Consider the following 24,056-nt stretch of genomic DNA (forward strand, 5'->3'; position numbering starts at 1 on the left):
TGCCAGGCCAAAGCCCAGCCGATGGGGATTTTCTCTTAGAGGAGGTTATTCTGAGAAGTCAGAACCCAGCACCAGGTAGACTGCTTGCCAGTTTCGTTTTCGGTTGCTGTGTCATGAACTGCCACACACTTAGCAGCTTCAACCAACATCTGTTTACTCTCTCCTAGTGATGGAGGTCAAGAGTCTGGGTGGGCTTGCCTGCTCAGGGACTCACCAGACTGCAGTCAAAGTTGTCAGCATGGCTGGGCTCTTAGCTGAAGTTTCTGGGGAAGAATCACTTCCAAACCCATTCAGCTTTCCACAGAATCCAGTTCCTTGTGGCTGTAGGTCTGAGGTCCCTGTTTCCTTGCTGGCCTCAGACAGGGGTTACTTTCGTTTCTAGAGGCCACTGGCATTCCTTATCATGTGGCCTCCTCCACCTGCAGATAGCAAATGTGCATTCAGACCTTCTCGGGCTTTGAATGTCTCTGGTGTCCCCTTCTGCCACCAGCCGGAGAAAACTCTTTTAAAAGGCTCATGTGATTAAATCAGGCTCATGGGATAGTTTCCCTGCTTGCAGGAATGATATTACATTCAGAGGTTCCACCTACACTCAGATGAGTGGGGAGTTATATGAGAGTGAGTCGCAGGGGTCATTTTTGAATTGTGCCTGCCATACTTTCACCTTCAAAACCCACGCCCTCACTCAGTCCCGCACCTTTCTTTACTGCCCCGTCACTCTCTATCCATCTTTGCAAAGCGTTTTGAGCAGCCCATTACCCTGTCGCAATTTCTTCCTCAGCCCACTGAGAAATTTCTTACACAGCCCACTGCAGCTGCTCCTGGCAAGGTCAATACAGCATCCTGGTGGCCAAATCCCATGGTTACAACTTGCTGGACTTGACCTCCTAGTGGCAGTCAATGCTGTCAGTCACTCTCTTCCTTGCCTGTCTTGTCCTCCTAGGCCCACCTTCTGCTGGGTTTCTTCTCTGTCACTGGCCCCTCTGCAACGTCCCTCCTGACTCATCTGTTGATTTATTTATTTATTTTATTTTATTTATTTATTTTTTTTTGAGACGGAGTTTCGCTCTTGCTGCCCAGGCTGGAGTGCAATGGCACATTCTCGGTATTTATTTTATTTTTTATTTAGAGACAGAATTTCACTCTGTCGCCTGAGGGTGGAGTGCAGTGGCGCGATCTCAGCTCACTGCAACCTCCACCTCCTGGGTTCAAATGATTTTTCTGCCTCAGCCTCCTGAGCAGCTGGGATTACAGTCACATGCCACTATGCCCGGCTAGTTTTTCTATTTCTTTTTTTTTTTTTTTTTTTTTTTTGTGAGACGGAGTTTTGCTCTTGTTACCCACGCTGGAGTGCAATGGCGCAATCTCGGCTCACCACAACCTCCACCTCCTGGGTTCAGGCAATTCTCCTGCCTCAGCCTCCTGAGTAGCTGGGATTACAGGCACGCGCCACCATGCCCAACTAATTTTTTTGTATTTTTCTTAGTAGAGACGGGGTTTCACCATGTTGACCAGAATGGTCTCGATCTCTTGACCTCGTGATCCACCCGCCTCGGCCTCCCAAAGTGCTGGGATTACAGGCTTGAGCCACCGCGCCCGGCTAGTTTTTCTATTTCTAGTAGAAATGGGGTTTCACCACGTTGGCCAGGCTGGTCTTGAACTCCTGACATCAAGTGATCCACCTGCCTTGGCCTCTCAAAGTGCTGGGATTATAGGCGCATGATCTCAGCTCTCTGCAACCTCTGCCTCCCTGCCTCAGCTTCCTAAGTAGCTGGGACTACAGGTGTGCACCACTGTGCCTGGTGGGTGTAATTTTTTTTTTTTTTTTTTGAGACAGAGTCTCGCTCTGTTACCTAGGCTAGAGTGCAGTGGCTTAATCTCAGCTCACTGCAACCTCCGCTTCCTGGGTTCAAGCAATTCTCCCACCTCAGTCTCCCGAGTAACTGGGACTACAGGCACCTGCCACCATGCCTCAATAATTTTTGTAATTTTAATAGAGACGGGGTTTCACCATATGGGTCAGGCTGGTCTCAAACTCCTGACCCCAGGTGATCCACCTGCCTCGGCCCCCAAAGTGCTGGGATTATAAGCGTGAGCCATTACACCCAGCAGATACAATTTTTTAAAAATATTGTATAATGAAATGTGTCAACTTTTGGAAGATCTGCGTAACTCAGTAAACCAATATTTTCCAAGTGACCAGTGCATGATGTTACAAGATCATGGCTGGGGCAAAGTGACATCCAAAGTGCAAGACAGAGCATCAGATTTTTTTTTTTTGAGATGGAGTGGCGCCATCTTGGCTCACTGCAATCTCCACCTCCCAGGTTCAAGGGATTCTCCTGCCTCAGTCTTATGAGTAGCTGGGATTACAAGAGCTGGCTACCACTCCCAAAGTTCTGAGATTACAGGAGTGAGCTCAGGAGTTCAAGACCAGCCTGGGCAACATGGTGAAATCTCATCTCTACAAAAAAAATACAAAATACAAAAATTAGCCAGGCATAGTGGCACATACCTGTGGTCGCAGATACTCTGGAGCCTGAGATGGGAGGATCACACGAGGCCAGGAAGTCAAGGCTACAGTGAGCCATGATTGCACGATTGTACTCTAGCCTGGGTTGAGATCCTGTCAAAAAGAAAAAAGAAAATTGAGACGCTGTCAAGTTCAGGCTGGTGGACACAGGTTTTCTAAAGTTCTAATTTTTGCTTGAATGTTCAAATTTTGTCATTGGCAATAAATATCCTTAGTTGTTTTCCTTGAAGTGATCAGCACAATTTGTTCATTTTCAAGAAAGTGTTTGCTAAATACTCACATTTGTTGGTTTTTTTTTTTTTAATGGGATCTTGCTATGTTGCCCTGGGCTCAAGCAGTTCTCCTGTCTCAGCCTCCCAAGTAGCTGGAAATGTAGATGCATGCCCCAGGTTGTCAGTTAATTTTTTTTTTTTTTAAATAAAAATGATATTCTAGGATAGGCGCAGTGCTCATGCCTGTAATCCCAGCACTTTGGGAGGCCGAGGCGGGTGGATCACCTGAGGTCAGGAGTTCAAGACCAGCCTGGCCAACATGGTGAAACCCTGTCTCTATAAAAAAAAAAAAAAAAAAAAGGCCGGGCGCGGTGGCTCACGCCTGTAATCCCAGCACTTTGGGAGGCCGAGGCGGGTGGATCACGAGGTCAAGAGATCGAGACCATCCTGGTCAACATGGTGAAACCCCGTCTCTACTAAAAATACAAAAAAAATTAGCTGGGCATGGTGGCGCACGCCTGTAGTCCCAGCTACTAGGGAGGCAGCTGAGGCAAGAGAATTGCCTGAACCCAGGAGGCGGAGGTTGTGGTGAGCCGAGATCGCACCATTGCACTCCAGCCTGGGTAACAAGAGCGAAACGCCGTCTCAAAAAAAAAAAAAAAAAAAAATAAATAAAAAATAAAAATAAAATGAACCATTTGTGCTGCACCATCAAGGTGATCTTAAGTGCCATTGGCTTTATTGTTTTAATTGTAAACTTTCTAAAATATTGTGAGTGGGCCTGGCTTGGCAGCTCACGCCTGTAATCCCAGCACTTTGGGAGGCTGAGGTGGGTGGATCACCTGAGGTCAGGAGTTGGAGACCAGACCAGCCTGGTCAATATGGCAAAACGGTCTCTACTAAAAATTCAAAAATTAGCCAGGCATGGTGGCAGGTGCCTGTAATCCCAGCTATTCAGGAGGCTGAGGCAGGAGAATTGCTTGAACCTGGGGCGGTGGGGGACAGAGGTTACGGTGAGCCAGATCATGCCACTTCACTCCAGCCTGGGTGAAAGAGTGAAACTCCATCTCAAAAAAATAAACATATAAAGATAAGGCCGGGCGCGGTGGCTCAAACCTGTAATCCCAGCACTTTGGAGGCCGAGGTGGGTGGTGGGTGGATCACAACGTCAAGCGATCGAGACCATCCTGGTCAACATGGTGAAACCCCGTCTCTACTAAAAACACAAAAAATTAGCTGGGCATGGTGGCGCGTGCCTGTAATCCCAGCTACTCAGGAGGCTGAGGCAGGAGAATTGCCTGAACCCAGGAGGCGGAGGTTGCGGTGAGCCGAGATCGCGCCATTGCACTCCAGCCTGGGTAACAAGAGCGAAACTCCGTCTCAAAAATAAATAAATAAATAAAGATAAAAATAAATAAATACTGAGAGTGCACAGTGGTGAAGAATGCCCGTTCAGTTTGGTGCCATTGTCTTAATCCTCCAGAAGCTCCAGAAGTTTTACCCAGCATTGCTTTTGTACCATCAGCATGGATATCAAAACAGTGAAAAGACAAACTGCGTATATTATTAGGAAACCTAGAACTTGCTGCCCCTCCCCCACCCCAAGAAAGGGTTTTGGGCCCCCTAGGGGTTCATGGACCACACTTTGAGAACCACTCTTCTGGCCTCATCTCCTGTGAGTCTCCTCCCCAACTTGTGCTCTGAACAGATTTCAGTACCCAAATAGATCTCCGTACCATATGCACTTCCCTCGTTCCGTGCTGGGCTTTTGCCCAGCCTCTTCCCCTTGCCAGGAATTCTCTACCCAGCAGCCTTGCTTGGCCAACTTCTGTTTGTCTTCATTATTCAGGCCTCCCCCACGGAGGCTGTATGGTGTCTCTTCTGGGCTCCAGCAACTCCCTGCCCCTGCCCCTGTCATGGTGCTTATCACGTGGGATTGCATTCGTGTGTCGTTAGCTTGATCATTCATTCATTTGTGTATTAATGCAACACATATTTCTTGAGCACCTACTAAGTGCCCTACACTGTTTCAGGCACTAGAGACACTACACTGAACAAAAGGGACAAGTCTGTGCTCTCAGGAAGGACTGACCTTCTAGTGAGAGGCCAAGAAGCAGGGAGGGAAACGGCATGCAGGGTCACAAAGCAGGGCTGCTTCAGACAGTGTGGGAGGAAGATGTCCAAGAAGATGACATCTGAGCAAAGATCTGAAGGACCTGAGGAGGGGGCTGTGCAGCTGTGGGGCGTCTCAGGGGGACATTCCCAGCACAGGGAAGAGCAGCTGCAAAGGCCTGGATGCCTTGCTTACGAAACAAGGAGGCCCCCGCAGCCAGAGAGAGCGGCAGTGATAGTGGGAGGTAACAGGAGGTAAAGTCAGGGGTAGTGGAGCTACTAGAGGGTTCTGAGCAGTACAGGGTAGTCTGACTCATGGTTTTTGTTTTTGTTTTTGTTTGAGACTGAGTCTCGTTCCATCACCCAGGCTGGAGTGCAGTGGTGCAATCTTGGTTCACTGCAACCGCCGCCTCCCAGGTTCAAGCAATGCTGCTGCCTCAGCCTCCCAAGTACCTGGGACTACAGGCATTCGCCACCACACCCGGCTAATTTTTGTATTTTTAGTAGAGATGGGGTTTCACCATATTGGTCAGGCTGGTCTCAAACTCCTGACCTCGTGATCTGCCCGCCTCAGCCTCCCAAAGTGCTGGGATTACAGGCGTGAGCCACTGGGCCCAACACTGACTCATGTTTTGAAAAGGATCCTGCTGGCTGCCCTTAGGGGTCAAGAGTGAAAGCAGAGAGACCTGTACGGAAACTGTGGTGATAACCCTGGGGAGAAATGATGGCAGCTTGGACTAGGGTGGTATCAGAGGTGGAGGGAATTTGCCCATTTCCTCTTTAGCTGGCACTCTGGATGTTTTTTTTTATTTTTATTTTTTGAGACAGAGTTTCGCTCTTGTTACCCAGGCTGGAGTGCAATGGTGCAATCTCGGCTCACTGCTACCTCTGCCTCCTGGGTTCAGGCAATTCTCCTGCCTCAGACTCCTGAGTAGCTGGGATTACAGGCACGCGCCACCATGCCCAGCTAATTTTTTGTATTTTTTTTTTTAGTAGAGACAGGGTTTCACCATGTTGACCAGGATGGTCTCTATCTCTTGACCTCGTGATCCACCTGCCTCGGCCTCCCAGAGTGCTGGGATTACAGGCTTAAGCCACCGCGCCCGGCCCTCTGGATGTTCTTGCTGGTCACCAGCTTTGGGATCTTGGGCAAGCCATCTATCTTCCCCACTCTGGGCCTGTATTCGTCTTTATTTATTTTAAGGAATTGGCTCATACAATTGTAGGGGCTGAGTCTGAAATCTGCAGGGCAGGTCGGCAGGCTGGAGACCCAGTGCTTGTTGCTGTCTAGAGGCAGAATTCCTTCTTTCTTCTTTTCTCTCAAGGCCTTCAACTGATTGAAGAGGCCCACCCTCATGATGAAGGGTAATACTCAGAGTTTACCTATTCAAATGCTAATCACATCTAGAAAATACCTTTATAGCGACATCTAGTCTGGTGTTTGACCAAACAGATGGATACCATGGCCTTGCCAAGTTGATACATAAATTTAACCCAGCACAGTGGTACATACCTGTAATCCCAGCTACATGGGAGCCTGAGGCGGAGGCTGCAGTGAGCCAAGATCGCATCTCTGTACTCTAGCCTAGATGACAAAGCAAGACTCTGCCTCAGAAAAAAACAAACAAGCACACATGGGGCCTCAATGTGGTTGTTTGTACGGTGAAGCTATCAAGACTGCAATGTTATGCCAAAAGTTGCCAGCACATAGTACAGGCCGAGGACATACTCATTTCCTTCCATTCCCCTAAACTCTCTGAGGAGAGAGCTGCCCAAATTACCCTTCATCTCGTGCCCCTGGGTCCTGAAGTCCCGAGGTTTGTGAGGTTTGCTCTGCCATCTTACATCAGTTCTGCTTACTGGAACTGTGGTCTGAACAGGAGGCAGCTGCCCATCTCAGCTGCATAATGGCCTTGGAAGTCCTTGAACTGAGGCCTCCCTCCCCGCGCTAATGGAGCTTTCTGGCTGGAAGCTGGCCAGGGTCCCAGACTTCCTGTTACCAGGCCCACGCTCATCAGTTTCTGTAACCATGGCCTGCTGGGACTTTCAATACTTGATACTCAAATCAATAATATTCCTGCTGACGTGGTTGGTTCTGCAATCCGGAAAGAAACGTTCACCTGGTTCTCTTACCTGGGGGATCTATACCTGTGGCACGTCCTGAGAGAGTCTGAAAACGAATGATCACGTTGCCTCTAGCTGTTGCCTTATGTCTCATTGCTTCAAAGAGGGACCTGGGCTCAGGGGAGGTACCACAGGTGTGCAGTTGGGAAGCTGGCGTTGAACTTTGCCCGTGGGGGCTGCCTCTTCGCAGAATTCTTTATAGAATTCTTCTGTCATTAGCTGCTTGGGTTTCTGCTGGAACAATGACCCAGAGGTGATGATTTTCGTTTGAGAATAAATGGTCTTTTACATTCTTGCATTATGGTCAGTAGCCTGTGAACCCCCTGCCTTGCATGGAGGCAGGGGAGATGACTGTACATTGTGGAGTATTTTTAGAAAAATTCAGATGTGGCCGGGCGCGGTGGCTCAAGCCTGTAATCCCAGCACTTTGGGAGGCCGAGGCGGGTGGATCACTAGGTCAAGAGATCGAGACCATCCTGGTCAACAAGGTGAAACCCCGTCTCTACTAAAAATACTAAAAATTATCTGGCCATGGTGGCGCGTGCCTGTAATCCCAGCTACTCAGGAGGCTGAGGCAGGAGAATTGCCTGAACCCGGGAGGCGGAGGTTGCGGTGAGCCAAGATCGCGCCATTGCACTCCAGCCAGAGCGAAACTCCGTCTCAAAAAAAAAAAAAAAAAAAGAAAAATTCAGATGTATCTCAAGTAAATACAAAATATCTGGCAGAGTCAATAAAGTGTTGCTTGGGTCAGTGTTAATACAGAATGTGGCCTCAAGCAAGTCACATCTTCCCTCCTGAATCCTGGCTTTTTGGGCTGTAAAATGTAGACAATACTTATTTCCTTAAAATAGGTGTTAGCAATCTACTGCCAATGGCCTAATCTGGCCCACCAACTTTATTTGTAAATAAAGTTTTATTGGAACACAGCCATGCTCCTTCATTTACAGATTGTCTGTGGCTGATTTTGTGCTATGGTGGCAGTTAAGTATTCACGACAGAGACCAAATATGTCCTGCAAAGGCAAAAATGTTTACTTTCTGTCACATAACAGAAAAAAGATCATGGACTCTGGCCTTAGAAGGTTGTATTGAGAAATATATGTGGTGGGTAGACAGAATAGTGCTTAAACAGCCCAGGCTTCGGAGTCACACAGATGGGATAAAGTCCTAACTAGTTGTGAGACCTTGGGCAAGTTACTAAACAAACCACTCTGCTAAAAAAGCAGAGCCTGTTATTATATTGTTGGTATTCCTAGAGCTGAGGTCCCAAACTGATGGCCTATGTGCTGGAATTGGCTTACAGACATGGTATGTTTGGCCAACATAGTGATGTACCTTTTTTTTTTTTTTTTTTTTTTTTTTGAGACAGAGTCTTGCTCTGTCACCCAGGCTGGAGTGCAGTGGCACGATCTCAGCTCACTCCAACCTCTGCCTCCCCTCGAGTGATTTTCCTGCATCAGCCTCTTGAGTAGCTGAAATTACAGGCACACACCACCAGGCCTGGCTAATTTTTGTATTTTTAGTAAAGATGGGGTTTCACCATGTTGGCCTGGCTGGTCTTGAACTCCTAACCTCAGGTGTTCCACCTGCTTCGTTCTCCCAAAGTGTTGGGATTACTGGCATAAGCCACCACGCCTGGCTTGCAAATTTTTTTTAAAGATGTCCACATTTAAGTATATAAGGAGATTTTATATTAAAACCTTGATTTCCAGTTTCTTTGGAAAATCCCGGGGTGGGTGTGGTGGCTCACACCTATTATCCCAGCACTTTGGGAGGCCGAGGTGAGTGGATTGCTTGAGGTCATGAGTTCAAGACCAGTCTGCCAAATGATAAAACCTTGTCTCTATTAAAAATACAAAATAATTAGCTGGGTGTGGTAGTATGCATCTGTAATCCCAGCTACTCGGGAGGCTAAGGCAGGGGAATTGCTTAGACCAGGGAGGTGGAGGTTGCAGTGAGCTGAAATTGCACCACTACACTCCAGCCTGGGAGACAGAGCGAGACTCCATTTCAAAAAAAAAAAAAAAAAAAATCCTTCCGCTCTGGCAACATTGTTTCACCATCAAATCCGGGTTCTTTGCACTGCACTTGGCTTCTGTTCTTAATTGAATGCTTATTATTGGAGAGCCCTTAAAAACTCTTTCAGGGCCAACTGCAGTGGCTCACGCCTGTAATCCCAGCACTCTGGGAGGCTGAGGTGGGTGGATCACCTAGGTCAGGAGTTTGAGACCAGCCTGACCAACATGGTGAAACCCCATCTCTACTTAAAATGGAAAAATTAGCCAGGCGTGGTGGCAGGTGCCTGTAATCCCAGCTACTGGAGAGGCTGAGGCAGGAGAATCGCTTCAACCTGGGAGGGTGAAGTTGCAGTGAGCTGAGATACTGCCACTGCACTCCAGCCTGGGCCACAGATCTAGACTCTGTCTTGAAAAGAAAAGAAAAATCTTTCTAGTAGGATCCAGTTTGTCTAGATAAGCTTGCATATGCCCAAGGGAACCTCCCGCAGTGCTTTTCAGCTAGAGCTCTCCTCCGAGTTACCTGAAGAGTTTGTACAGTACAGAAGCCCTTGGTCCCACTGCAGTCTTCAAAATCAGAACCTCTGGGGTTGGGCAAAGGCACGTGTATTTCGAAAAAAAAAAAAAAAAAAACCTCTGACATCTCTGCTTCCTTGCTGCTGAATCTCTCTCCGTCTCTCTCCGTCCTCTCCCTTGGGTTTTTCTCCAGTCATTTGGCTGTTTTCCTGCCTGGGGATTTGCGTCTGCTTTTTTCTTCCCTGCCCTGTCTAGATTGGCATTTCCGCCAACTGTACCCTTTGGTCCAGAGGGAGCTTCTGAGTAGCAGTGGCGGGAGGTGCGCTTACCTCCTGGGAGAGGGGCTCTAGGGTAGGAAAGAGGGAAGACCCAGTTTCCCAAGCACTGAGGCCTGGGAGGGAACGTTCCAGAGAAGACCTTGTCAGTGGGGGGTCCTGTGAGTGGGAGACCCACGTGTGGCCTGCAGATCTGACCCAGCACCGCCCTCCTCTCTCTTCCCTAGGCTCTGGAAGAGGATCTGAACCAGAAGAAGCAGGAGCAGGAGATGTTCTTCAAGCTAAGCGAGGAGGCAGAGTGCCCAAACCCCAGCACCCCAAGCAAGGCCAGCAAGTTCTTCCCCTACAGTTCTGCAGATGCTTCTTAACAACCGCCCAGGGCTGTGGCTGGCAGCTTGGGGGGCCCCAGGGCCTTCTCCTTCATTCTCTGTGAACACGTAACTCAGGATCTCTTTTCCCTCTTGCATCTGTGCCAGCTCAAGTCCAGCCCCTCGCCCTGTGCCACCCCAGCTGTGCCCGGCAGACCTGCCCCGGTGTTCCTGACTTCTTGCTGGCCTGTGGAGGGCGAGGTGTTACTACGTGTCGCCTGACCCTAATGTATGTTCTCCTCGAGCCCCAGATCCCTTCAGGCTGGAAGGGGTGGGGCTGTCGGTGGGGTCACGGTCCAGCAGGAATGCGTGTTCTGTCGCTTCAAGTCTTCTGTTTGCCAAAATACCAGTTTTGCTCTCCCTGGGCCCAAAGCACTGCTGATGAAAACCCCGTGGGCTCATCTGGCTGTAATTCTTGCTGGTTTTTCAGTCATTCCCAGAAGAGTCATGGAACCGTTGAGCCATTTCTGCTCCCAGTGGAGCCCGGCCTGCAGCTGGCTGCTCAGGAGATGGCCTCATTCATCCCGTTCTCCCAGTTTGCTTTCCACTTAAGATAAGACCGTGTCTATGTGGGAGGTGGGGACTGGGGAAAGAGGGAGGCTGAAACATTGATTCTGCTTCTTGGGTGTTTCATGCCATCTCGCATCCCTCTTCTTGCACACGCGTGTGAATGCACGCACACACACGGGACTTGGTCTGCTGGCCTGGCCTCTTCTGCCCAGGTGGGTTGGAACACATTTGCTGCCTGAGCCTGTGCCACTGAGCGTGTTAGGTGGAGCAGTTGGTGTGGCGTGTGCGGGGTGTTGGCACCAGAGGCACAGAGAAGCACAGGCTGTACTGCCAGGCTGCGACTCATGCTGGCCCCACGCAGGCTCCTGTGTTCAGGGACTAATTCCTCAGCACACAAGCCTTCCACAATCCTGTCTGCTCCAGAGCACTCTGCCCACCCTGTCTGCAGGTGAAACAGGAGGGCTGTTTCCTCCGCCCCATCCCTGCCCCACCATGTTCAGGACTCCCACCTTGCATTTCAGACCTGGGCTGGCAGGCTCTTGGACTTATCTTCAGGAATAAAAAGCATCAGGAACCTGGCAGAAGCACGGGTTCTGTACCTCAGATGGACCCCTGGGCCTTCGCTTCTCAGTTGGCTTCCCCCGGATTCTGATCCCATGGCTGCAGTGTATATAACTCAATAAAAGCAAATGTTCAAACCAGTATGCAGGTTTATTTACAAAGAAAATCTTTCTCACCCTGATTTCTGATTGTTTCATTGAAATAGCTGTAAAATGTATGGCTTCTCCAGGAGGATAACTGCTTTTAAAAAACACAAATAAAAACAAAAAAATTGGTAAGGATTTGAGTGAGAGGACTTTTTGTGCCTTCACTCCTATAGGTTTATGATTCTTTTTTTTTTTTTTTTTTAGGCTGGTCATGGTAGCTCACCTGAGATCAGGAGCCAGATAGAGTCTCTCATACGTTGCCCAAGCTGGTCTCAAACTCCTGGTTCAAGTGATTTCCCCCCACTTAACCCTCAAGATTAGCTGGAATGACAGAAACATGCCACTGTTCCCAGCTAGGTTAAGGTTCTATATACTCTGTCTTTCTTTCTTTTTTATTTTTTTTAATTGAGTCGGGGTCTCACTGTGTTGCCCAGCCTGGGGTGCAGTGGCTAGTCACAGGCACGATCCCACTACTGATCAGCGCGGGAGTTTTGCCCTGCTCCATTTCTGACCTGGGCTGGTTCATCCCTCCTTAGACAACCTGGTGGTCCCCCATTCCTGGGAGGTCACCATACTGATGTCGAACTTAGTGTGGATACCGGATCAGCATAGCGCACTACAGCCCAGAACTCCTGGGCTCAAATGATCCTCCCACCTCAGCCTCCCGAGTAGCTGGGACTACAGGTACACGCCACTGCGCCCGGTACTCTGTCTTTCTAAAGCAATTTCCTGGAAATTCTCTCAACATTGGTTATAACTGGATGCTTGGGAAGGGAGGGGCAGCGCTTCAACAAGAAAAGGGGACTGCCCAAATCTTAGGAAAGATCCTCTTGGAGCTAGGTAAGGCAGTGGTTCTCAGGTTAGTGAGCATTTAGCTTCCCTGCACAGAATTTGACCCAGATGGGACGTTTTTCAGGTCTCTCACAAATGAGACAAGTGAAACAATCGTCTCCTTTTATTTTCTTTGGTGCACAGGTGCTGGGGAAACATGAACTAGCTGCAGTGTAACTGCAGAACACAGACCCAGTTCGACCAGGCCAGGTCAGCATTGGGAACCGTCAGACAGGGCTGCTTTGGGCTCTGCTTATAGTATTTTTGTTTGTAGTCTCGCGTGTGAAAAAGTATTAGGTGAAATGCCAACTTCATGGTTGAGGTGAAAGTCTCATTATTCCCCTTGTGGCTCGTCCTTCACATCATTTTTTTTTTCTTTTTGAGACTGAGTGTCGCTCTTGTTGCCCAGGCTGGAGTACAATGGCGTGATCAGGGCTGACTGCAACCTCCGCCTCCCAGGCTCAAGCAATTCTGCTGCCTCAGCCTCCTGAGTAGCTGGGACTACAGGCATGTGCCACCATGCGCAGCTAGTTTTTGTATTTTTGGTAAAGACAGGGTTTCACCATGTTGACCAGGATGGTCTCGATCTCTTGACCTCATGAACCGCCCACCTCAGCCTCCCAAAGTGCTGGGATTACAGGCGTGAGCCACCGCGCCTGGCCTCCTTCACATCCTCTTTGCCCTTAAAGGAGTTGCTGCCTCCCTGTTTAGTGCCGCCTGACCCCTCAGAGCTTCCCTGTGCTTTTTTGGATGGGGACTGGCAGGGTCTCCTAGCCTTACAAGGGAGCCACCATGCAGTGCCCATCTGAGAGGCCCAGGCAGTTATGCCTCGTGCTCTGTGCTAGTGTTTTTTGTATAAGGGACAGACAGAGCTGATTTTTCTTTTTTTCCTTTGTCTGGATTTAGCAAAGTCAATGTAACTTACTTATGTTTTCTCTTTATGAAACATAGAAGTTATTTTATTTTATTTTTATTTTATTTTATTTTATTTTATTTTGAGATGGAGTTTCGCTCTTGTTATCCAGGCTGGAGTGCAATGGCGCCATCTCGGCTCACCACAACCTCCACCTCCTGGGTTCAGGCAATTCTCCTGCCTCAGCCTCCTGAGTAGCTGGGATTACAGGCACGCGCCACCATGCCCAGCTAATTTTTTTTTGCAATTTTAGTAGAGACAGGGTTTCACCATGTTGACCAGGATGGTCTCGATCTCCTGACCTCGTGATCCACCCACCTCGGCCTCCCAAAGTGCTGGGATTACAGGCTTGAGCCACCACGCCCGGCCGAAGTTATTTTATTTTATTTTATTTTATTTTTTATTGTATTTTTTTCTTTTTTGAGACGGAGTTTCGCTCGTTACCCAGGCTGGAATGCAATGGCACGATCTCGGCTCACCGCAACCTCCGCCTCCTGGGCTCAGGCAATTTTCCTGCCTCAGCCTCCCGAGTAGCTGGGATTACAGGCATGCGCCACCATGCCCAGCTAGTTTTTTGTATTTTTAGTAGAGACGGGGTTTCACCATGCTGACCAGGATGGTCTCGATCTCTCGACCTCGTGATCCACCTGCCTCGGCCTCCCAAAGTGCTGGGATTACAGGCTTGAGCCACCGCGCCTGGCATAGAAGTTATTTTTATGTAGTTTCCAGCCTTTATACAAAATTTTTGTAAAAGGTTTTCTACAAAGTTAACTACAAGAATACAAGAATGTAAACATGCTTCTAATGAAATGACAAGGATATCTGCCATTCGGTTGTTCTTTTGGATGGGGGTGAAAAGCAGGGCACACTTACCCATATTCACCCGGCAAGAAAGGGCTTATCTTCCAAGTACACAGGTGCCTCCCAGGTCATACAGCAGCTCAGACGTCGGGTTTCTGTTTGGAAAGACATTATGCTTGGCTGAGAGAATGTGTTGAGGGCCATGCTCTCTACAGGCATTTACCATCATTCCCATTTAACAACAAGCATTCACTGTCCCCCAGAAGTTTTCACCTGTTAATGTACTGAATCCTTTTGACAATGGGGAAGACATCATCCTTCCTATTTTATGTATTTATTTATTGTTTTGTTTTGTTTTTTGTAGAGACAGGGTCTCCCTGTGGCCTAGGGTGGAATGCAGTGGTATGACCATGGTTCACGGTAACTTCAAACCCTTGGTCTCAGACGATCCTCTCACCTTAGCTTCCTGAGTAGGTAGGATTACAGGCATGAGCCACGGTGCCTGGCTAACTTTTTTTGTGGAGACGGGTGACAGGGCAGGAGGGATCACTATATTGCCCAGGTTGGCCTCAAACTCCCGGCCTCAAGCAGTCCTCCTGCCTCAGCCTCCCAAACAGTTGGAATTACAGGTGTGAGCCACCACACCAGGCTCATTCTCATTTTATAGATGAGGAAATGGGCACTAGGCCAGGGGAAGGGTCAAGCCAAATCTCAAATCACTGGTAAGTGACTGTGGGAGTCAAACTTAGACCTTCTGCAAGAGGTGTTTCTGGTATACCTCCTGTGTCTCACCCAACTGCCACTTGAACTAATCAAGGGTCACACAGACACCTAGACACTAGCCATCTCTGCCGTATTTAAAAGAATCTGTCTGTTATGCCTCTGAAACAACATTCAGGCTTCCTTAACTTTGGGTCCACAGACTCTCCCCACAAAGGATCCATATGTAGAATTCAGGGTGTCTTGGAACTTGGATGGCAAAAGAGTTGGTCTTTAGTTTATTATTATTTTCTTTAATTTTTTTTAAAATTTTTTTTTTCTTTAAAGATGGGGTTTCACGGGCCGGGCGCGGTGGCTCAAGCCTGTAATCCCAGCACTTTGGGAGGCCGAGGCGGGCGGATCACAAGGTCAAGAGATCAAGACCATCCTGGTCAACATGGTGAAACCCCGTCTCTACTAAAAATACAAAAAATTAGCTGGGCATGGTGGCGCATGCCTGTAATCCCAGCTACTCAGGAGGCTGAGGCAGGAGAATTGCCTGAACCCAGGGGGCGGAGGTTGCGGTAAGCCAAGATCGTGCCATTGCACTCCAGCCTGGGTAACAAGAGCGAAACTCCGTCTCACAAGAAAAAAAAAAAAAAAAAAAAAGATGGGGTTTCACAACGTTGGTCAGGCTGGTCTTGAACTCCTGACCTCAGGTGATCCTCCCGCCTTGGCCTCCAAAGTGCTTGAATTATAGGCATGAGCCACCACACTCAGCTGGTCTTCAGTTTTACTATCCTTTAACTGAAATTAAGCATTTCCTTTCATTATGGATGTAGCCAACAAACTCTAGCAGTATTAACGGTAGTTGTGACCATCACCAATAGAAGTCACAGATACTTTGTATCACACTGCAGCTGTTGTAGGGATCTCAAAATATTTTTATCACTTGGAAATTACAGTAGCTATTAAACCTATTGCTAGATCTTGTTATTTAATGTGCATATGTGTATATACATCCATACATCACATTACATGGGCATATATATCACATACATAATATCTACAGGTTTTTCAGTATTTTGTTACCTGTATTCCATATGATTGGTTTCATTTGTAATCTACATGCTTTATATTGTATACTTGAAAATATTATTCTGAGAAGCCACCAGGCAGTGGCTCATGCCTGTAATCCCAGCACTTTGGGAGGCTGAGGCCGGCAGATTACTTGGGATCAGGAGTTCGAGACCAGCCTGGCTGACATGGTGAAACCCTGTCTCTACTAAAAATACAAAAATTAGCCAGGCATGGTGGCACGCCTGTAATCCTAGCTACTCAGGAGGCTGAGACACAAGAATTGCTTGAACCCAGGAGGCGGAGGTTGCAGTGAGCCGAGATTACACCACTGCACTCCAGCCTGGTCAACAGAGCGAGACTCTGTCTCAAAAAAATGTATATATTATTCTGAGAAGGGATTCATATTCTTTGTGGAATGCCAGTGGAGTCTGTGACACAAAAAATGATTTAGAACCACTGTTTCTCCAGCCTTGAATTGTCTCTGTCCCAGAAACCTTCTGACCAGCAGGGGGCAGGCCGCAGCCACGAGGTCAGTGCGGACTTTACAGTGACTACTGTCTGGGAGATGCAAACAAACAAGCAGCTGGCCTGCCTGCCATTAAGGGCTAGAAAAACGACTGGGGTTCTCGTGCAAAATAATTCCTGAAACTGACAAACCAACAGTCCACTAGGGGATTCACAGAACTGGGAAATGAGATCATTCTACATTCATTGACACCTCTTAAGTACCATGTGCTAGAGATGCCAAGATGAGTAAGACATTGACACTGCCGGGTGGTTTACGCCTGTAATCCCAGCACTTTGGAAGGCTGAGGCGGGTGGATCACGAGGTCAAGAGATTGAGACCATCCTGGTCAACATGGTGAAACCCTGTCTCTTTTAAAAATACAAAAAAGTAGCTGGGCATGGTGGCACGTGCCTGTAATCCAAGCTACTCGGGAGGCTGAGGCAGGAGAATTGCCTGAACCCAGGAGGTGGAGGTTGCGGTGAGCCAAGATCGCACCATTGTACTCCAGCCTGGGTAACGAGTGAAACTCCGTCTCAAAAAAAAACAAAATGTATACTTAGGCTACATTAAATTTATTATTCTTTCTCAATAAATTAACCAAATCTTAGGGCTAATTTTTTTTGCTTTATAAACTTTTTAATTTTAAAAATATTTTTGACTTTTGTAATAACACTTCACTTAAAATATAAACACATGGGACAGCTGCACAAAAACATTTTTCTTTCCTTATATCCTTATTCTAGAAGGTTTGTTCTATTTAAACAAAATGTTTAACTTTGTTTTTACTTTTTACAATTTCTTTTTAAAATGAAGACACAAACACACACATTAACCGAGGCCCACACAAGGTCAGGATCATCTATGACTATTTTTCAATTTCCACATCTTGTACCGCTGGAAGGTCTTCAGGGGCAATAACATGCATGGAGCTGTCATCTCCTATGATAACAATGCCTTCTTTTGGAGTATGTCCTGAAGGACCTGCCTGAGAATGTTTTACAGTTAACTTTTTTTGTTACTAAGTAGTACACTTGGCCAGGTACAGTGGCTCACATGTATAATCCCAGCACTTTGGGAAGCCGAGGTAGGTGGATCATGAGGTCAGAAGTTCAAGACCAGCCTGACCAAGATAATAAAATCCCATCTCGGCCGGGCCCGGTGGCTCACGCCTGTAATCCTAGCACTTTGGGAGGCCGAGGTGGGTGGATCACCTGAAGTCAGGAGTTCAAGACCAGCCTGGCCATCATGGTGAATGAAACCTCATCTTTAAAATAAAATAAAATAAAATAAAATAAAATAAAATAAAATAAAATAAAATCCCATCTCTACTAAAAATACAAAAATTAACCAGCCATGGTGGCAGGTGCCTGTAATCCCAGCTACTTGGGAGGCAGAAGAAGGGAATTGCTTCAACCTGGGAAGCAGATGTTGCAGTGAGCCGAGATCATGCCACTGCACTCCAGATTGGGCAGCAGAGCAAGATTCTGTCTAAAAAAAAATAGTACTCTCTAAAATAATGATAAAAGGCCAGGCACAGTGGTTCTCGCCTGTAATCCTAGCACTTTGGGCAGCTGAGGCAAGCTAATCACTTGAGGTCAGGAGATCAAGACGAGCCTGGCCAACATGGTGAAACTCCAACTCTACTAAAAATGCAGAAATTAGCCGGGTGTGGTGGTGTACACCTGCAATCCCAGCTACTTGGGAGGCTGAGACAGAAGAATTGCTTGAATCTGGGAGGCAGAGGTTGCAGTGAGCCAAGGTCATGCACTGCATTCCAGCCTGAGCAACAGCGCAAGACTCTGGCTCTCTTTTTTTTTTTTGAGATGGAGTTTCGCTCTTGTTACCCAGGCTGGAGTGCAATGGCGTGATCTCGGCTCACTGCAACCTCCGCCTCCTGGGTTCAGGCAATTCTCCTGCCTCAACCTCCTGAGTAGCTGGGATTACAGGCACGCGCCACCGTGCCCAGCTAATGTTTTGTATTTTCAGTAGAGACGGGGTTTCACCATGTTGACCAGGATGGTATCGATCTCTTGACCTCGTGATCCACCCACCTCCGCCTCCCAAAGTGCTGGGATTACAGGCTTGAGCCACCGCGCCCGGCAAGACTCTATCTCAAAAAGAAAAGGAAAGGGCCGGGTGCGGTGGCTCACGCCTATAATCCCAGCACTTTGGGAGGCGGAGGTGGGTGGATCACGAAGTCAAGAGATCGAGGCCATCCTGGTCAACATGGTGAAACCCCATCTCTACTAAAAGTACAAAAAATTAGCTGGGCACGGTAGCGCGTGCCTGTAGTCCCAGCTACTCAGGAGGCTGAGACAGGAGAATTGCTTGAACCCAGGAGGCAGAGGTTTCGGTGAGCCGAGATCGCGCCATTGCACTCCAGCCTGGGTAACAAGAGCTAAACTCCGTCTCAAAAAAAAAAAAAAAAAAAGAGTTACAGGTTGCGACCCGGTGCGGTGGCTCATGCCTGTAATCCCAGCACTTTGGGAGGCCAAGGCAGGTGGATCACCTGAGGTCAGGAGTTCAACAGCAGCTTGACCAACATGGTGAAACATCCTCTCTACTAAAAATACAAAAAATTAGCCGGGCGTGGTGGTGGGCACCTATAATCCCAGCTACTCAGGGGCTGAGGCAGGAGAGTCTCTTGAACCCAGGAGGCAGAGGCTGTAGTGAGCTGAGATTGTGTCACTGTACTCCAGCCTGGGCAACAAGAGCAAAACTCCATCTCAAAAAACAAAGCAAAACCAAAAACCACAAAAATCAGCTGGGTGTGGTGGCACGTGTCTGTAATCTCAGCTACTTGGAAGGCTGAGGCAGGAGAATCCCTTGAACCTGGGAGGCAGAGTTTGCAGTGAGCCAAGACTGAGCCACTGCACTGCAGCCTGGTAACAGTAAGACTCTGTCTCAAAAACAAATAAAAAACAACAACAAAAAAGAGTTACAGGTTGGGGCTGGCAAGCAGGAAATTGCCCACTGAGGTGCCACTAAACTCACCAGGAAGCCACCACTCTGTGAATGTCCCAGCCCCCTGTGTGTGTGCGGAGGAAGGTATGGTTCTATAAGCCATTTGCTGCCATGTGCCACAAAGCCAGAAGGAAAAGCAAGTACATTGGAACCAGGATTGAGAAGCCCCTTCATTCTGCTGTGTTCCTCTAGTGCTCTCTACTGACAGAGTTAAACACTGTGCTGGCTGGCAGAGGAGAAATATTTACAGGATCCTGCTCTAGTATCTCAAAGCATGGAAAAGAAGGGTAGATTAGTTATGAATTACTAACAGGCACATATATGTTCTGCTGCAAAAGAATGTATTTGATTACAGAGTGCTGTCTGTAACCCCAGGAGGGTTGCAATATACACAGTTTATGTACCACTGTGTTTTTGTACAATCTAACCAATTTTGGGCTGACCTCAGGGAGATAGGGACCTGTAACACTTTGTTTTGGTCATGTCTTGCAAGCCTCAGTGAAGAGCTATCTGATACACTCTGGGAAAATATGCCTCAAGGTGTTCTGCCTTTGAAGACCAAATCTAATCAACAGCTGTCATCAAGCCTGAGGCAATAGAGTACTGGAGTTCTTGTGTGAGAAGAGGTGAGAGCAAGGTGAAAAAGCTTTGGCTCAGCCCACCTCTTACTATCCTGGATAAGACTTTTTTTTTTTTTTTTTTTTTTTTTTTTTTTTTGAAGCAGAGTCTTGCTCTGTCACCAGGCTGGAGTGCAATGGGGTGATATCGGCTCACCGCAACCTCCACCTCCTGGGTTCAAGCGATTCTCCTCCCCCAGCCTCTAAGTAGCTGGGATTACAGGCACGCGCCACCATGCCCAGCTAATTTTTTGTATTTTCAGTAGAGACAGGGTTTCACCATGTTGGCCAGAATGATCTCAATCTCCTGATCTTGTGATCCGCCCGCCTCAGTCTTCCAAAGTGCTGGGATTACAGGCATGAGCCACTGGCCCGGCCAAGACTTCTTTTATCATATAGATGACGTTTTTTTGGTGGTGGTTGTTTTGTTTTGAGACAGGGTCTTGTTGTGTCACCCATGCTGGTCATTCTGTTACCCAGGCTGGAATACAGTGGCACAAACATGGCTCACTTCTCATTTGACTTCTCAGGCTCAAGTGATCCTCCCGCCTCAGCCTCCTGAGGAGTTGGAGCCACAGGCGTGAGCCCCCATACCTAGTTAGTTCCTATATATGAGTTTTTAATCCCACTGAGGTCCTAAAATTTGACCCATTAATAGTACTTTTTCCCTTTTAAGGTGGGATACAATTTTCTTTTCTTTTTTTTTAATAGATCATATCGAAGCCACAGATGGTGGCCCCTCCCAATGCCCTCAGGGATGATTTTTTTTTTTTTTTTTTTTTTTTTTTTTTGAGACGGAGTTTCGCTCTTGTTACCCAGGCTGGAGTGCAAAGGCGCGATCTGGGCTCACCGCAACCTCTGCCTCCTGGGTTCAGGCAATTCTCCTGCCTCAGCCTCCTGAGTAGCTGGGATTACAGGCACTCGCCACCATGCCCAGCTAATTTTTTGTATCTTTAGTAGAGACAGGGTTTCACCATGTTGACCAGGATGGTCTCGGTCTCTTGACCTCATGATCCACCCGCCTCGGCCTCCCAAAGTGCTGGGATTACAGGCTTGAGCTGCCACGCCCAGCCGAGGGATGATTTTAATAAAAGGACAGAAACCTTGATTTATCTCCAATACAGTTCCAATGCCAGGGGATGCAAACTAAATATCTATACAGCTTAGGCATGCAACTTAAATGAGTGAAGCATGCAGAAAAAAGACAAAAAGCAGTGATAGTAACTGTGAAAAACCATAGAACATATGCTGAAATATAGTTGCTATTTAACTCCTGCATATTGTTGCCATGTAGATCCAGTTGCCAGATACCTTAATTTTTCGTTTTTTTTTTTTCTTTTAAAGACGGGGTTTCCCCATGTTGGTCAGGCTGGTCATGAACTCATGACCTCAGGTGATCCACCTGCCTTGGCCTCCAAAGTGCTTGGATTACAGGTGTGAGCCACTACACCTGGCCAGATATCCTAATTTTTCAAGAAAAGCTGGAAATTCAGATTCGAAAACATGAAACTATCGGATTTTTAAAACAGTAAAGAAGACGGTGAAGGATAAATATATATATGTTGGGGGTCACATCCAGTTTGTGACTCCTACCCCATGCCTCTCTGTTTTCATACCCCTTCCCACACTGACTATGGGTCTGGCCACACTACTTGTTTTGGCCAGTGGAACATTACCAAGTGTGGTGCAACCCGAGGTTTGATAAGCATTTGTTCACTGGGGCTTGACCTTTCTCAAGTCACTATGCAGACGTTTGAATGATAAAAAGCCACTTGGAGAAGAGAGGCCCTAGAGGATGAAAAGTCATTTCGAATGAGCTCCCAGTTGATGGCAGCCCAATGTGTAACCTCAGCTTACACCATGTGGGCCCCTGGCCCAGCCCCGGTGGGCCCACACAATTGTAAAATAATAATAAACCATTGTTATTCTAAGCTACTAAGTCTTGGGTAGTTTGTTGTGTTGCAATAAGTAACTGAAACAGAGGTCATTTATAACCCTTGCTTTACACAGACAGCAGGCCAGTGGCAAAAACTTTCTCATTCTGTGCTCTTTCTATTGCTTTTCTTTCAATTCTCTTTGTAAAAAGCACCAGGTAAGGACTATGAAACTTCAATCTACCTGCAGGGAACTTCAACTGTGTCTTGAATGCATGCAAATTACTCTAATTTAGCCCTTGGGAATGAAAAGATTTAGAGGTCACTCAGCCCCTTCCACTTTACAGGTAGAGAGAATGAAAAAACACTTTGAGAAAGTGAAAAGCAGCCTCTGATATCTGGAAGCTGGCCTGGTTCAATCAGCCAAGCCATGATGTTACTAGACCATGGCCTGGCCCTTAGAGCTAGGGTTTGTGTTCTCCTGCAGAAACATAAACAATTTCAAAGAACATCAACATCAGACGATTCTGTGATTCTGTGACCATGACAGATCTAGACAAATACAAGACCACTCTATAATCAGGTTCAAACAGATAAAACATGGTGATTGTCCAAACCACAAAAAATGACTTCAACACCCCTGATTGGCTAATAGAGGGAGTTGCTGCTGCTTTTTTTTTTTTTTTTTTTTTTTTTTTTTCCCCATTTTTGAGGCAAAGTTTGGCTCTGTCGCTCAGGCTGCAGTGCAGTGGTGCAGTCTCCACTCACTGAAACCTCCACTTCCTGGGCTCAAGCGATCCTCCCACCTCAGCCTCCCAAGTGACTGAGACTACAGGCGCACACCACCAGGCTCAGTTCATTTTTGTATTTTTTGTAGAGACGATGTTCTCCTTGTTGTCCAGGCTGGTCTGGAACTTCCGGGCTCAAACGATTCGCCCACCTTGGCCTCCCAAAGTGCTGGGATTACGGGCGCGAGCCGCCGTGCCCGGCCAGGTTGCTGTTTCTTTACCTGTACAGCTTTAGCCTTACAGGTATTCATTCCCTTCCACTAGATAGGATGAACTGAGATGCTCAATCACGTAACGACCCTCTCTTCCTGACAGCATCTAATCCAGTGAAGCCCACACTTCCTTAAAGCCTCTCCCGAATCATAAACTGTTACCGAGATGCCCCATCGTTCCTCAATGTGTGTTTTCAGTCACTGCAACTAGTAATAAACACAGCTTGTTCAACGATCCGTGTGTTCCTGGAGGGATTTGGTTAAAGGGCACTGACAGACCTAAGCTGGAGGCTGAGTTCACTAGCAATCTCCGCTTGTGTGCTCCTTCTTAGCCACTATCACTCTTTTGGTTAATGTCTGTCGTCCCTCTACCAGAATTAAGCTCCATGAGAACAGGAGCCTTGTCTGCCATGTTCAGAGCTGATTCTCAGTGCCTAGAGCGGTACGAAGCAGAAGCTGGATGCTTAAAAAATAACCATTTCTGCCGGGCGCGGTGGCTCAAGCCTGTAATCCCAGCACTTTGGGAGGCCGAGACGGGTGGATCACGAGGTCAAGAGATCGAGACCATCCTGGTCAACATGGTGAAACCCCGTCTCTACTAAAACTACAAAAAATTAGCTGGGCATGGTGGGGCGTGCCTGTAATCCCGGCTACTCAGGAGGCTGAGGCTGGAGAACTGTCTGAACCCAGGAGGCGGAGGTTTGGTGAGCCGAGATCGCGCCTTTGCACTCCAGCCTGGGTAACAAGAGTGAAACTCCGTCTCAAACAAAACAAAACAAAACAAAACAAAACAAAACAAAAAAATACCATTTCTGAACGAATCAATGAGACGGACTCGATATCCGCAGGTTCCTTTAATCTTGCAGCTCCTCGCAGATCGTGTGACATACACACACAGCACCACAGCACGTTTCCCAAAACTCCCTCTTTCCCGAAGAAATCTCCAAACCCTCACTCCTAGGATGCCCAGCCTCTCAGCCTCTTCCCTGGGCCGAGCTTCTCTCACTCGCTGGCCCCTTCCCACACCTGAGACCCAGGCCCATACACCTACCTTCCTAACGCTCCTAGAATCCACCTGTCTCCACCATCTGCCCTTACTACCAGACGCTGGCGGACCGCAGCGCAGCTACCCAAGCGTCCAGTGGGCACTGCGACACGGACCGCGCATGTGCGGAAATGGGTCGCACACGCAGGACCTCCGACTAGTGAGGAGTTGCCTCGGAGTTTCCGTCCCGGTCCGGGCAGCCTTGGGCTGCCAGGAAGTCAGGAGAGACTACCCGGAAGTAGAACCTGGGCGCACGGCTTTCTGGGCCATGTAGTCGTGGCGCTCTCGAGGCCCTAATATGAGCACGCTCTTAACTCTTCAGGTCTACACGTCCTACATCCACAGTACAGTGC

The 24,056-nt window shown here is 47.8% G+C and overlaps 1 protein-coding gene and 1 long non-coding RNA gene across 6 annotated transcripts in view; one reads left to right on the plus strand and one right to left on the minus strand.

The window, feature by feature from the left end:
- STK10 (serine/threonine kinase 10) overlaps positions 1-11,366 on the plus strand; it is a 136,981-nt gene extending 125,615 nt beyond the window's left edge. The window contains exons 19-20 of one of the 2 annotated variants that reach the window (XR_012515266.1): positions 10,014-10,383; positions 10,585-11,366. Coding sequence is in view for 1 of the 2 variants with exons in the window: in XM_039460498.2 (XP_039316432.1) it covers positions 10,014-10,154 (141 nt within the window). In the remaining variant the exon portion in view is untranslated. Of the gene's footprint in view, positions 1-10,013 lie in introns of both variants that reach the window. The other variant, XM_039460498.2, reaches the window with a different exon arrangement.
- On the minus strand, positions 331-23,934 carry LOC120360380 (uncharacterized). 4 transcript variants are annotated; one of them, XR_012515269.1, is made up of 6 exons: positions 23,710-23,934; positions 13,989-14,071; positions 6,991-7,212; positions 6,371-6,442; positions 2,516-2,626; positions 331-419 (listed from the first exon to the last, which is right to left on the minus strand). It is a non-coding gene; the product is annotated as an uncharacterized LOC120360380 (long non-coding RNA). The 4 variants fall into 4 exon arrangements; XR_012515268.1 differs by lacking the exon at positions 331-419 and having other exon boundaries at positions 1,475-2,626; positions 6,991-7,215; positions 23,710-23,932; XR_012515267.1 differs by lacking the exon at positions 331-419 and having other exon boundaries at positions 1,475-2,626; positions 23,710-23,931.
- Positions 23,935-24,056: the final 122 nt, after the last annotated feature.

This window comes from Saimiri boliviensis, chromosome 20, assembly GCF_048565385.1.
Source record: "Saimiri boliviensis isolate mSaiBol1 chromosome 20, mSaiBol1.pri, whole genome shotgun sequence".
In the NCBI taxonomy this organism is placed as follows: domain Eukaryota; kingdom Metazoa; phylum Chordata; class Mammalia; order Primates; family Cebidae; genus Saimiri; species Saimiri boliviensis.